At 45.0% G+C, this 13,751-nt stretch overlaps 1 protein-coding gene across 1 annotated transcript in view; it reads right to left on the bottom strand.

The window, feature by feature from the left end:
- Positions 1-2,461: 2,461 nt before the first annotated feature.
- The window catches only part of BABAM2 (BRISC and BRCA1 A complex member 2), a 341,856-nt gene continuing 330,566 nt past the window's right edge, over positions 2,462-13,751 (bottom strand). Inside the window, 1 exon segment of the mRNA XM_030557316.1 lies at positions 2,462-3,225. Coding sequence (XP_030413176.1) covers positions 3,162-3,225 — 64 coding nt within the window. The 3' untranslated portion in view covers positions 2,462-3,161.

The raw sequence follows: 13,751 nt of genomic DNA, 5'->3' as shown, positions 1-13,751 counted from the left end.
TTAATTTTGACCCTGTCCTCCAAAGCAGTTGCAATCCCTCCCAGTTTGGTATCGTCCGCAAACTTAATAAGCGTACTTTCTATGCCAACATCTAAATCGTTGATGAAGATATTGAACAGAACCGGTCCCAAAACAGACCCCTGAGAAACCCCACTTGTTATACCTTTCCAGCAGGATTGGGAGCCATTAACAACTACTCTCTGAGTACGGTTATCCAGCCAGCACCCACCTTATAGTAGCCCCATCTAAATTGTACTTTCCTAGTTTATCTATAAGAATATCATGCGAGACCGTATCAAATGCCTTACTAAAGTCTAGGTATATCATATCCACCGCTTCTCCCTTATCCACAAGGCTCGTTATCCTATCAAAGAACGCTATCAGATTAGTTTGACACGATTTGTTCTTTACAAATCCATGCTGGCTATTCCCTATCACCTTACCAGCTTCCAAGTGTTTGCAGATGAGTTCTTTAATTACCTGCTCCATTATCTTCCCTGGCACAGAAGTTAAACTAACTGGTCTGTAGTTTCCTGGGTTGTTTTTATTTCCCTTTTTATAGATGGGCACTATATTTGCCCCCTTCCAGTCTTCTGGAATCTCCCCCGTCTCCCATGATTTCCCAAAGATAATAGCTAGAGGCGACATAGTCTTGGCGTATTTGTACGTAATGTTGATTTATACCTCAGGAAGTGCATGTTTATGGTTGTCTCGTATAGATTAATGTAAATTTTGTTCATATGCAGTAATGATGCGTGAATAGCTAAGATATATTTTAAAACAACCCTGCTTAGCTTAGCTCAGCAAAGGGCTTCAGTTCTGTTTACAGCAGCGCAATGTAGTACCTGTGCTGGGAGAATCTGTCCTCAGACCTTTGAAGGCTGTTTACAGCCCCTTTGTGACTCAGCAACAGTTACAAGGGACCAGATAAGGGGACAAAATCTGTCCCCCTTTTTCTTTAGACTTGGAATAAGGCCTATGATTTGACTTCAACTTGGTATTTAACTCCTAACTGACTTTGACTTTCAATAGTATACGGTCATTTAAAAAAAAATAGAATTTGCTAGAAGGATGGTAGTTTCTCAGGGAAACTAGACTAATAGAATGTATTAAGAAAAATTAATGTACAAGGATCATACTTGTTCCTTGGACACACAGTTCTTCTAGTAGACAATACTTTTCTCTAATAATCCAAAGTTACAAGGAATTTGGGGCAATACTGCCAATCAATTAAAATTTGCATACATATTGTGACAAAGTTCCTCCTCTACCTTGGTGAGTCCTGCACTTATTGGCAGATTTGCTCACTTCAGTGATCTTTCCCACAGTCTGGGTCAACTTCTCCTGTGTCTGATCAGGACTTGGGAGGTTTGGGGGGAACTCGGGCCCACCCTCTACTCCGGGTTCCAGCCCAGGGCCCTGTGGATTGCAGCTGTCTATAGTGCCTCCTGTAACAGCAGCATGACAGCTACAACTCCCTGGGATACTTCCCCATGGCCTCCTCCAAACACCTTCTTTATCCTCACCACAGGACCTTCCTCCTGGTGTCTGATAACGCTTGTACTCCTTAGTCCTCCAGCAGCACACCCTCTCACTCTCAGCTTCTTGTGCCTCTTGCTCCCAGCTCCTCACACGCACTTCCTCTCCTCTGGCTCCTCCTCGCCTGACTGGAGTGAGCTCCTTTTTAAACCCAGGTGCCCTGATTAGCCTGCCTTGATTAGCTGCAGGTGATCTAATCAGCTTGTCTGCCTTAATTGGTTCTAGCAGGTTTCTGATTACTCTAGTGCAGCCCCTGCTCTGGTCACTCAGGGAACAGGAAACTACTCATCCAGTGACCAGTATATTTGTCCTCTACCAGACTCCTGTACCCCACTGGTCTGGGTCTGTCACAATATTTAATAACATCAACAGAAATAGTGATATATTACTTTTCACTATTATGTCTTCAGAACAGCTCATCAGTTCAGTTCCCTAACACTTAGCAGAAAGTACCTTTTCTGTATTCTGTATTTATAACAACACACAAACTTTATTCCATGCTGGAAAGTACCCTGGTCTATCTACGATTTAATTTGGGAAGTGACACCACTAAGAGTCAGCTATATATGGCCTGCTATAACATATCACGAGAAGGGGAAGATGAGTGGCTGGGATTCTTCATTTACCATTACAGCATTAGAAAAACTGATGCATCCCATTACGTCTTCTCATCAATTCTTTAAATATATGTGCTGACTAAAACTGAAAGTCTTAGGTTAAATAAATCTGCTTCCCTAGATTATTGTATCTGTTGCCTTCAAAGAATTCAGTAATTCCTTGTTAAAGGCCTGTTTCATTAGTGGTATTTACGTTACTTGACAGAGTTGTGGGACTATGCAGGAGCTCTAGTCTGTCTCCTTAATTTACACAACTGGTTACTTGAACAGTTGATACTAAAGCGATAGACCTCTCTCAGTAACAGCAACTGATGTCAATTAGAAAGTCACCTTAAGTTGTGTTACCTGAAATAAACTAGACTATAAAGACACTGAATTCAACTCATGATGAGTTTTCAGCTGAGATATTAAAAAACATACTGCCATGTCAACATCAAACGCATCTGAAAGGCACTGAGCAGTTAAATATTTGGACTCATACATGTGTCAATAAGAATCATAAATATAGGCAAATGTCAAGGGCAGAATATGGCATTATATAGTCCATTAGGCATTTCTGATAATTATGGCAGCTTTATATATTATTAGGATATGCCGAAAATACACAAAGGTTCAGAACAACAGAATACTGGTATGAAAACAATCACTTCTTAACAACACCTGAAAGACAAGCATTTCTGAAACAAAGCATTGCATTAAACATTGTTGTCACAGGGAAACGGTATCATATCTAAACACTAAGGTTTTAATTTAATCCAGTGGCTATAAAAGGAAATGATAGTGGTAGGAGAGGACTGGAGAAGGAGTATCAAATATTCAGTTTAGACTTAGCCAGCTGAGGTCCTTGTTTTATAGAGTTAATGAAGTCTGTGGAGATCAAAGCTATTCCAGAGGCAAAAAGTATCAAAAGAAGAGATTCCAACCCACTTCCAGGAAGTCCTCTTGGGGCTGACATACATGTGGATGTAATAATCTGTCTGGCATCTTCTCCAGACCTGGTGTTTCCTACAGCTTTCCATTGGCAAAAGCTGCCTCTTGGAACTGAGGAACAAACGTTTTGAAATAAGCCCTAGTGGGGAAAAAGAAAGTTTGTGGTTAGCAAAGAACAAACTCAGAACAATCATGTGTGCATGGTACCCACAGCCAAGCTTTTTTAAAAATGGGAGTGTGAAGTTAGCTGCCTATGTCCATATTTAGTCACATAAATAAGAGGGCTACTTCTCAAAATTCTACAGTGTATTTTTGGTGATCCTTGTGCTTCAATCTTTTTAATTTCAGTAGCGTTACTTCCTTTGATGAACTGACCACAATCATATGCAGCACTACTAATGTGATCAGTACCAATGTCACCTTGTAGTGTCAGCATAACTTTGTCTCATGCATATTAATATTTTATACATTCCAAAACTATGTTTTGAAGGAAAAAATATTTTGTGGACAGCTTTTGTGAATCACTGGCAATTGCTCTCTTTTCTTCCTTTGATTTGTATTCTAATTCCTTTAGTCTAGGTACAATGGTATATCAGGTACAGAGATAAACAGCGTTGGGCTCTCTCAGGGTATGTCTACACTACGGGATTATTCCGATTTTACATAAACCGGTTTTGTAAAACAGATTGTATAAAGTCGAGTGCTTGCGGCCACACTAAGCACATTAATTCGGCGGTGTGCGTCCATGTACCGAGGCTAGCATCGATTTCCAGAGCGTTGCACTGTGGGTTGCTATCCTGTAGCTATCCCATAGTTCCCGCAGTCTTCCCCGCCCATTGGAATTCTGGGTTGAGATCCCAATGCAAAAACAGTGTCGCGGGTGATTCTGGGTAAATGTCGTCACTCAATCCTTCCTCTGTGAAAGCAATGGCAGACAATCATTTCGCACCCTTTTTCCCTGGATTGCCCTGGCAGACACTACAGCATGGCAACCATGGAGCCCGTTTTGCCTTGTCACTGTCACCATATGTGTACTGGATGCTGCTGACAGACGCGGTACTGTAGTGCTACACAGCAGCATTCATTTGCCTTTGAAGGTAGCAGAGACTGTTATCATACCTATTGCACCGTCTGCCATGCCATTGTAAATTGGTGATGAGATGACGGTTATCAGTCATTCTGTACTGTCTGCTGCTGTCATGGGTGCTCCTGGCTGGCCTCGCTGAGGTTGGCCGGGGGGCATGGACAAAAATGGGAATGACTCCCCAGGTCATTCCCTTCTTTATGTTTTGTCTAAAAATAAGAGTCAGTCCTGCCTAAAATGTGGGGCAAATGTTCTAGAGAACCAGAGAGCACAGCCGCTCCGTGTCAGAGCCCCAGAGATCCTGCAGAAATGATGAGCTGCATGCCATTCTAGGGAATGCCCCTGCAACAACCCCACCCGTTGCTTCCCTGCTCCCCCAAGCCTCCTGGGCTACCGTGGCAGTGTCCCCCCCATTTGTGTAATGAAGTAATAAAGAATGCAGGAATAAGAAACACTGACTTTTTAGTGAGATAAAATGAGGGGGAGGAAGCCTCCAGCTGCTATGATAGTCCAGGCAGGACGTTAAAGGGTGGCGAGGGAGAGGAGCCCAGCTTCCCGCTGCTGTGATAGTCCAGGCAGTACAGAATCTTTTCTTTAGACGTGAAAGTGGGGGGCTGATAGAGCTCCTCCTCCAGTTGCTATGATGAAGATGGTTGCCAGCCGTTCTGTACCATCTGCCAGGAATGACCGGGAGTCATTCCCATTTTTACCCAGGAGCCTCCGGCCAACCTCACCGAGGCCAGCCAGGAGCACTCACGGGCTGATGATGACGATGGATAGCAGTCATAGTGTACCGTCTGCCACCGGGAAGGGGATGCTGATGTTCAGCGCTGCAGCACCTCGTCTACCAGCAGCATGCAGTAGACATAGGGTGACATTGAAGAAAGGTGAGAAACGTTTTTTTCCCCTTTTCTTTTGGGGGGCGGGGGGAAAGAGTGTAAATTGACGACATATACCCTGAACCATCTGGGAAAATGTTTCTGATCCTTCAGGCATTGGGAGCTCAGCCAAGAATGCAAATACTTTTCGGAGACTGCGGGGACTGTGGGATAGCTGGAGTACTCAGTACCCCCTCCCTCCCTCCCTCCATGAGCGTCCATTTGATTCTTTGGCTTTTTGTTATGCTTGTCACGCAGCACTGCGCTGAGTCCCTGCGGTGGCCTCTGTCTATCATAGCCTGGAGATTTTTTCAAATGCTTTGGCATTTCGTCTTCCGTAACGGAGCTCTGATAGAACAGATTTGTCTCCCCATACAGCGATCAGATCCAGTATCTCCCATACGGTCCATGCTGGAGCTCTTTTTGGATTTGGGACTGCATCGCCACCCGTGCTGATCAGTGCTCCATGCTGGGCAAGCAGGAAATGAAATTCAAAAGTTCGTGGGGCTTTCCCTGTTTAACTGGCCAGTGCATTCGAGTTCAGATTGCTTTCCAGAGCGGTCACAATGGTGCACTGTGGGATACCGCCCGGAGGCCAATACCATCGATTTGCGGCCACATTAACCCTAATCCGACATGGAAATACCGATTTCAGTGCTACTCCTCTCGTCGGGGAGGAGTATAGAAACCGATTTAAGAGCCCTTTATATCGATATAAAGGGCCTCATTGTGTGGACGGGTGCAGGGTTAAATCGGTTTAACGCTGCTAAATTCGGTTTAAACACGTAGTGTAGACCAGGCCTGAGTGAGAAGCAGAGTGAGAAACAGCGTGAAAGGAAAGGTTAAACCATTTGCTACAGCATTACAAATTTGCCATCTGTTATATACTTGATGCTCACCACGCTTCTGGGATAACTGGATTTATTCAACTTTTGAAAAAGTTTCAAATACAGCACCACAATCACTCAGTGGAATTGCACAATGAGCTGGGAAAGTGAGAATACAGGTAATGGATAAGCTCTTGATCTGCCTTCTTCCAGGAACACTTATGAAATACAGGGTCAGTGTTGACAGTAGTAGAGTAGTTTAATAAAGCATCAGCTAAATCTCTGTGGTGAATAAATTAAATGGACGAGCAGTAATTCTTTGCTTGCTAATTGGTAAAAAACAAAACAAAAAAACCCAACAACTTTCTGAGTGAAAATCTGGAATAAGGAAGAATCATTTTGTAAATGGGGTGTACTTTGTATATTCTGGTTCCTGGCATCACTGTCTTTTCTATGACGAACTTAGTGAGTCACTTTATCAACGCATAGAATGAATCCATCCTGATCACTGCAAGTTGGTTTATATTGTACCTTTGGGACTCTGTACTAACAGCAAAATGTGTCCACTTCTGCAATTATACGCTCCTCAAGATCTTTTATTTGCCAAGTAAATCAAAGGAAATTAAACCTTAATTCTGCACTTGTGACTTTCACCTACTACTCTCCCTATTGTGAACTCTTCATTTTTCTAGATTTTGTTTTAAATCTGCTTTACAATCTATATTTATATTTTCTCACAGAGTATTTCTTTGTAATTTCTGAAACGAGGATACCTGTAAATTATGTTCCCTGTATTACTTATATCTACTGCTATGGTAATAATGCATGCCAAGAATTCCAGATATTGCATCAGACAAGTGGATATGCTGAATCTCCACAATCAATCGAGAGATCTAATTTCATAAACTGTATAGAATTTCTTGATGCCACTGAACAATTACTCCTGATCACGACTGAAACTGAAAATACCGTAAGATCAAAAAAGGGAAAGCTCCTCTCCTCTTTGTGGCAATATGCCTGCTAAGCTCATTAGAAGACAATGACAATCAACTTGCATCAAATTTGTAAGGCTGTGTGAGAATACTGGCTAAAGGCCAGATGAGTAGCACAAGATAAGAATATTGCAGGATGCCTTAGGGAATCTGAGATCACACCTTAAGCCTAAGAATGATAATGGAAACAGAGAGAGAGAGAGAGAGCGCACACACGAAATAGTAAACCAGTATGTATCCCTCTACTGAATTCACAAAAGCTCCTGATTTTGTGGACCAAATTTTGGAAGAGGTAGACTCTGAAACTGTGCTCACAAAAGTGACTTCACATCAGTATGGCTATACCAGCTAAGTGTGCGTGTTATCATCTGGTTTGTACAAGAAGATATGTGGTTTGCACTTACATTTTTGTAGTAAACATTTGAAAATGTGGCCTACTGGAGTATATCATGACTAGCTCTGCAACGTTCTGCCACATATGGGAATTTCTCTTATATTTTGTCAACCATAGTATCTCTGTTATCCTCTTAGCATTTCTCCTTGTGTTGTCTTAATGTCTGATTATATTTCCTCTACATGCTTATTTTAAATTGCTTGCTTCCTTCCCAGCTGGAGCCTCTCCTCTTATGCCTGCTCCTTTCCTCTTGACTTCTAGTTTCAATAGTCTCTCAAAAAGCCACATATTTTCCTAAATGGCAAAAAAGTTCATTTTTGTTAAGTTGGATATGTGAGAGAGTATTCCTATAGTTAGTTCCATTTCCAAAACAGCCACCTATATTCCTCTTCCCTGTTGTATTAACACCACAAATACTGTATCACTTTTCAGTCAGCTTTCTGCTGTGGCATGATTCCCAAAATTAAATCTTATTGACACTAAGTACACACTTCCATGCTATCTTTATCTACATCTACAATATCCTTTCTTTTCACTCGTGTGCTTATCTGTGCCATTGCAATACTAATTTAAATTCCTCCTTACAGTGTGATTCTACAGCACTATTTCAGCAAGCACATTACTCTATTGTCAGTTCAGATTAAACGTATTGCTCTTCTAAGGGTTCCATGGACACAAAAATGAATACATAAAAGAATAAATGGACACAAATTGGACATCAGGAATGGTAACATACAAAAGCCAGTAGGTGAACACTTCAATTTCCCTGGACATTCTATAACAGATTTTAAAGAAACTATTCTTGAACAAAGAAATTTCAGAAATAGACTTCAAAGAGAAAGAGCAGAACTAAAATTCATTTGCAAATTTAACACCATTAATTTGGGCTTGAATAGGGACTGGGAGTGGCTGGCTCATTACAAAAGCAGCTTTTCCTCTCCTGGAATTGACACCTCCTCATCTATTATTGGGAGTGGACTACATCCACCCTGATCGAATTGGCCCTGTCAGCACTGGTTCTCCACTTGTGAGGTAACTCCCTTCTCTTCATGTGTCATTACATAATGCCTGCATCTGTAACTTTCACTCCATGCATCTGAAGAAGTGAGGTTTTTTTTACCCACAATAGCTTATGCCCAAATAAATCTGTTAGTCTTTAAGGTGCCACCGGACTCCTTGTTGTTTTTCCAGAAAGAAATGTCATACTTCATAAAATTAAATGCCTATTCTTCCTTCCCAACTCTTAAGCCACATGTTTAGGTTTCTACTTTGTCATTTGTTGTCTTGCCCAGAATGAGATACAGGTAATATCAAAGACTATTACCCAGGATGAGTTTTCCCATCTTGGTACCTGAGATGCAAGACATTATGGAAGATCTAAGATAATGATTATTCAACATACTTACTGGTTGGCTGCAGAAAGAAACAGAGGACATGCAAAGAACTTCAGCCATGTGACATGTTCAGACAATTATTTTAGCTGCAGCATGTTGGACAGACTGGGGATGAGAGACAGGGAGATGAAAAAGGGGCAATTCAGGTAAGAGTGTGTTATAGTGTAAATCCGTGTTTTACTGGTGGGGACAGAGAGGAAATGCCAAACTTAAGAAATGTTCAAGAAGTGACAGGAATTGTCTAGTGCAGGAGTGGGCAAACTTTTTGGCCTGAGGGCCACATCAGGGAATAGAAATTGTATGGTGGGTCATGAATGCTCGCAAAATTGGGGTTGAGGGTGAGGGCTCCGGGGTGGGGCTGGGGAGTCTGGGGTATAGGAGGGTGCTCTGGGCTGGAACTTAGGGGTTCAGAGGGTGGGAGGGGGTTCAGAGGGTGGGATAGGGGTGCAGGTTCAGGCTGGGGGTGCAGGCTCTGGGGTGGGGCTGGGGATGAGAGGTTTAGGGTGCAGGAGGGTGCTCTGGGTTGGGATCGAGGGGTTTGGAGAGTGGGAGGAGGATCAGGGCTGGGGCAGGGGGTTGGGGTGTAGGGAGAGGTTCAGGGGTGTGAGATCCGAGCAGTTCTTACCTCAAGCAGCTCCCAGAAGCAGTGGCATGTCCCTTCTCTGGCTCCTACGCGGAGGCAAGGCCAGGCAGCTCTGCACACTGCTTCCAGGAGCTGTATGGAGCAGGCTCCGACCCTGTGCCCCGGCTGGAGTGGGGCCATGCCGTGGCTTCTGGGAGCAGTGTGGTGCGGCCCTGACCATGCACCCTGGCTGGACCGCTGCAGTGGGGCCGAGCCACGTGGTGTGGCCCCCGACCCGGTGCCCTGGCCAGAGTGAGGCCAAGTTGTGTGGTGCGGGGCAAGCCCCAGACCCTGCTCCCCAGTGGGAGCTCGCGGGCCAGCTTAAAGTGGCCTGCGGGCCGTGGTTTTCCCATCCCTGGTCTAAAGTCTCCATATGGGGAGAGGAGAATAGAAAGAAGTCAAATGACTCAGATTATTAGAGCTGGTTGGGAATTTTCTGTCAAAATTTTTTTTGCAGTGTTTGAAGATTGACATTTTTAATTTTGCAGAAATTTTTTGATTTTTCCTAATGGCAAATGAAAATAAAATATTTTGTTTCAGCTCAATTTGACCTGAATTGAAACATTTTGGTTTGCTGCACTGAAAAATGTTTTGTTTCAAGTCAGTCTGACAGTAAACTTTATCTGCCTGAAGTGCCACAGTGCCTTATGGGAGTTGTAGTGCAGGTGTTTTATGGTCTCATTCTCTATTACGGGCTAGGCTCCCACAATGCACTGCAGTCTCCCCTCTGAGCTACATAGTGCATTACAGGAGTCACATGAGTGTAATGCATCGCGGAAGATGTGATCCAGCCAGGGGCCCTTGCCCTTAGGAAAGAATAACTGCATGAGGCACACAAACTACACCTCCATGGTACAGCACCACCAGCAGATGAAGTTTAATATTGAACTGGCTCAAAACAAAACATTTATAGCACTTTCTGTTCTATGAATACTTACAATATATCCGGTTGTCAAGTATCAGAGGGGTAGCTGTGTTAATCTGGATCTGTAAAAAGTGACAGAATCCTACGGCACCTCATAGACTAACAGATGTTTAGAGCATAAGCTTTCGTGGGTGAATACTCACTTCGTCAGATGATGCTCCAATACGTCTGTTAGTCTATAAGGTGCCACAGGACTCTTTGTTGCTTTTTACAATATATCATGTTTTCATCCCAATTTGGGCCAAAACAAATATCAAAATATTAAAATTTCATCTGAGATGGAAATTTTGATTTTTGCCCATTTCTGGAAATTATTAATTGGAGATGTTACTGGCTAAGAAAACAAAGACGTTCCATGAATTTGTCTGCTGGCACTGGTGCAATGTGGTTGACGTTCCACCAGCCTTTTGTGACAAGAGAAAAAGACTAGAGCTGAAGAGGATATTGCCCTAAATCAGGCTGAGGATGAATATGGGAAAGAATAACTCCAACAGAAACAAAGCCAAGTAATTCTAAAGAGAAACAGAGGCTGTGCTAGTCTACAATCTTCTGCAGAAGAGATAGAAAACGGCTTTCATCACACTGAATAAAGTTTCTATTATATAGATCTGAGTTTAAAAATGATATACAACCACATACATACTTGTATCTTGTACACCCCCCCCATATGTAACCAAAATCTTTAAGCAATGATTAGTTTCTCACAATACCCATTCATGTAACCCCATTCATATTGAATGACTTAATGCTCTCAGCAATTTAGAACTTGACTAGTGCTATGTCACAGAACACGGGGCAAGATATTTCTTAGTAATTAGAAACCACATTTTTATTTTTACAATACTCTACCCTCTGATACAACTAAATGTCTCAAAAAGTGTTTTAAAATACCATCTCCCACCATGCAAGTCTTTCGGTTCCAGACAAGAGAGTGTTAAAAATAATGCAGTCTTCCAGGTACCTGTTGAGACACAATGAGGATTGGGAAGCCTGCTCTGATCCTGCTTGGTTTATGGCATCTCTGCCTTGTACCACTTTGGGACTGGAGAGATTTTGTCAATTTTTGGTTGACCTTTTTTTTCTTTTGGGAAACGCTGAGGTCCCTTCATTTCTCTGCTTTTCTTCCTCCCCCTCAAATGGCACTATATCACAATGATATTACAGCAAGCTAAGAAGGACTGGCTGCAACACTCCCTGGAGTGCAGCAAAATTCCTGTGTGCAAAAGCTTCTTACCCAGGTGCTGAACATGATGCCTTTGCAACCCCTCACAACTGTTTCGGTCTTGGCTGACACTGAGGCCCTGTCTATACTGGCAAGTTTCTGCGCAGTAAAGCAGCTTTCTGCATTGTAACTCCCGAGGTGTACACACTGCCAAGCCACATAGTGATCAGAAATTGCACAGTTGCAGCGCTGTAAAGAATCATCCCGACGAGCAGGGCCAGTGCAACCATTTAGGCACACTAGGCGGCCGCCAAGGGCGCCTAGTGTTTGGGGGAGCCTAAAAGTCCCCTCAGGCGAGGAGGTGGAGTGGAGGTGAACTGGGTGGGGGTGCGCGCAGGGAGGGCTACCCGCAGTAACGGGGGGGGGGGCACAGGGGAACAGCTCCTCGCCCCAGCTTACCTCCACTCTGCCTCCTCCGCTGAGCACACAGCCCAGCTCTAAGTCTCCTCCAATCAGCGCCACAAGCCTGGGCGAGGAGAATTAGAGCAGCGCTGGCATGCTCAGTGGAGGAGGCGGAGCCGAGGTGAGCTGGGGCGGGCTACCCAGGCAGGGTTAGCTTCCACAGGGAGAGGTGTCCCCAGGCAGGGTTAGCTGCCGTGGGGGGGGAGGAGAGGGAGGAAGTCTCCCCAATCAGGGTTAGCTGCCATGGTGGGGGGGGGGGGGGCGGGGAAAGGGGGGAAGTCTCCTCAGGCAGGGTTAGCTGCTGTGGGGGGACAGAGGAAGTCTCCCTGGGCGGGGTTAGTTGCCATGGGGGGGCTCCCTGGGTGGGGGGCTGAGTTAGCTGCCGTGGGGGGGGGGGTTAGCTGGGTGGGGGGTGCAAGGTGGAAGTTTCGTCGAGGGCGCGAAACTTCCTTGCACCAGCCCTGCTGACGAGAGGCGTACAGCTTTCTGTGCCGGGGCTACAGCGCTGTGGTGTCAGTGTAGACACTATGATCGATCACAGCGCTGCGAGATTGGGCTCCTGGAGGTGTCCCACAATGCCTGTTCTCACCTCTCTGGTCATCAGTTTGAACTCTACTGTGCTGCCCTCAGGTGACCAATCATCATTCCCCACCCTGTAAATTCTTTGGATTTTTGGAAGTCCCCTTCCTGTTTGCTCAGTGATGTGTGTAGTGGTCTCAACACATCTTTCTAGATGGCCATGCCTACTCCACACCCCAGGCGATCCCCCAATTGGAGCAATGCTGAGCTGCTGGACCTCATCAGCATTTGGGGAGAGGACGCTATCCAATCCCAGCTGTGCTCCAGCCATAGGAACTATGATACCTATGGACAGATTTCACAATGCATGACAGAAAGGGGCCATGACCAGGACACACTACAGTGCAGGGTCAAGGTGAAGGAACTGTGGAATGCCTACCAGAAGGTGTGGGAGGCAAACTGCCGCTCTGATGCTGAGTCCATGAGCTACCAGTTCTACAAAGAACTGGACGCGATACTCCACGGTGACCCCACCTCCACTCCGAAGACCACTGTGGATACTTCGGTGGCTCGTGTGCCAATCAAGAGTGGACCAAGCCAGGAGGAGAAATCTTGGGTGAGGATGTGGAGCGGTAGGGGAACCCAGAGGCACAGGATGACTCGGAGGTCAGAGATGCATGCAGTTAGGAGCTCTTTTCTACCCCGGAGGAGGCTAGCCAGTCACAGCTGTTGGATGTTGGCAAAGTGCAAACAGGAGAGGAGGCCCCTGGGAAGTGGATTTGATTTGGGGAATCACTGAAGCAAGTTGTTGGGGACAGGAGGGTTGCAGAAAGAAGGCTTGTCTCCCACCACCTGCCTAGTCTGAGTGGCAGAACAGGCTGTTGAATGACTCCCTCACTTCACAGGAATTTGTCTCAGAGATCTCCAGGAAATTCTCATGGAGATACTGGGCAATCTGCTGTGGCGGGTTCTTTGGCAGAGCTGCTTTGTTTCTTGCCCCATTAACAGTAACTTTCCTGCACCACTCTGCTGTCATGGGTTTGGGGGACCATTGCTGCACACAGGCAAGCCACATAGGGGCCAGGGTGGAAGTCGCAGTCTTGGAGAAGGTCTTCCCTTGATTCCCTGCTCACCCTCAGCAGTGAAATATCTTCCATAATGATCACATCCTGTGGAAAGTGTTGTGACAGGAATGATAATCAGGCCCCCCTCTACAGTACTGGCTCTCCCCAAGAACCACATGCTCAGTGTACAATAGGGTTCGGGAACACTGATTTCCTCTGTGGCTACTCACCATTTTGGGGGTCTTGTGCTTCATGTGTGTTTGCCTGGGGTCAGCCAGTTAGTGACAGGTGCATGAGTACTGGTTGTGTTTTAATTCACTGAATCAATGTTCTATGTGTTGC

Source organism: Gopherus evgoodei, chromosome 3 (assembly GCF_007399415.2).
Source record: "Gopherus evgoodei ecotype Sinaloan lineage chromosome 3, rGopEvg1_v1.p, whole genome shotgun sequence".
Lineage (NCBI taxonomy): Eukaryota > Metazoa > Chordata > Testudines > Testudinidae > Gopherus > Gopherus evgoodei.
This window is presented reverse-complemented; position numbering and strand designations above follow the sequence as displayed.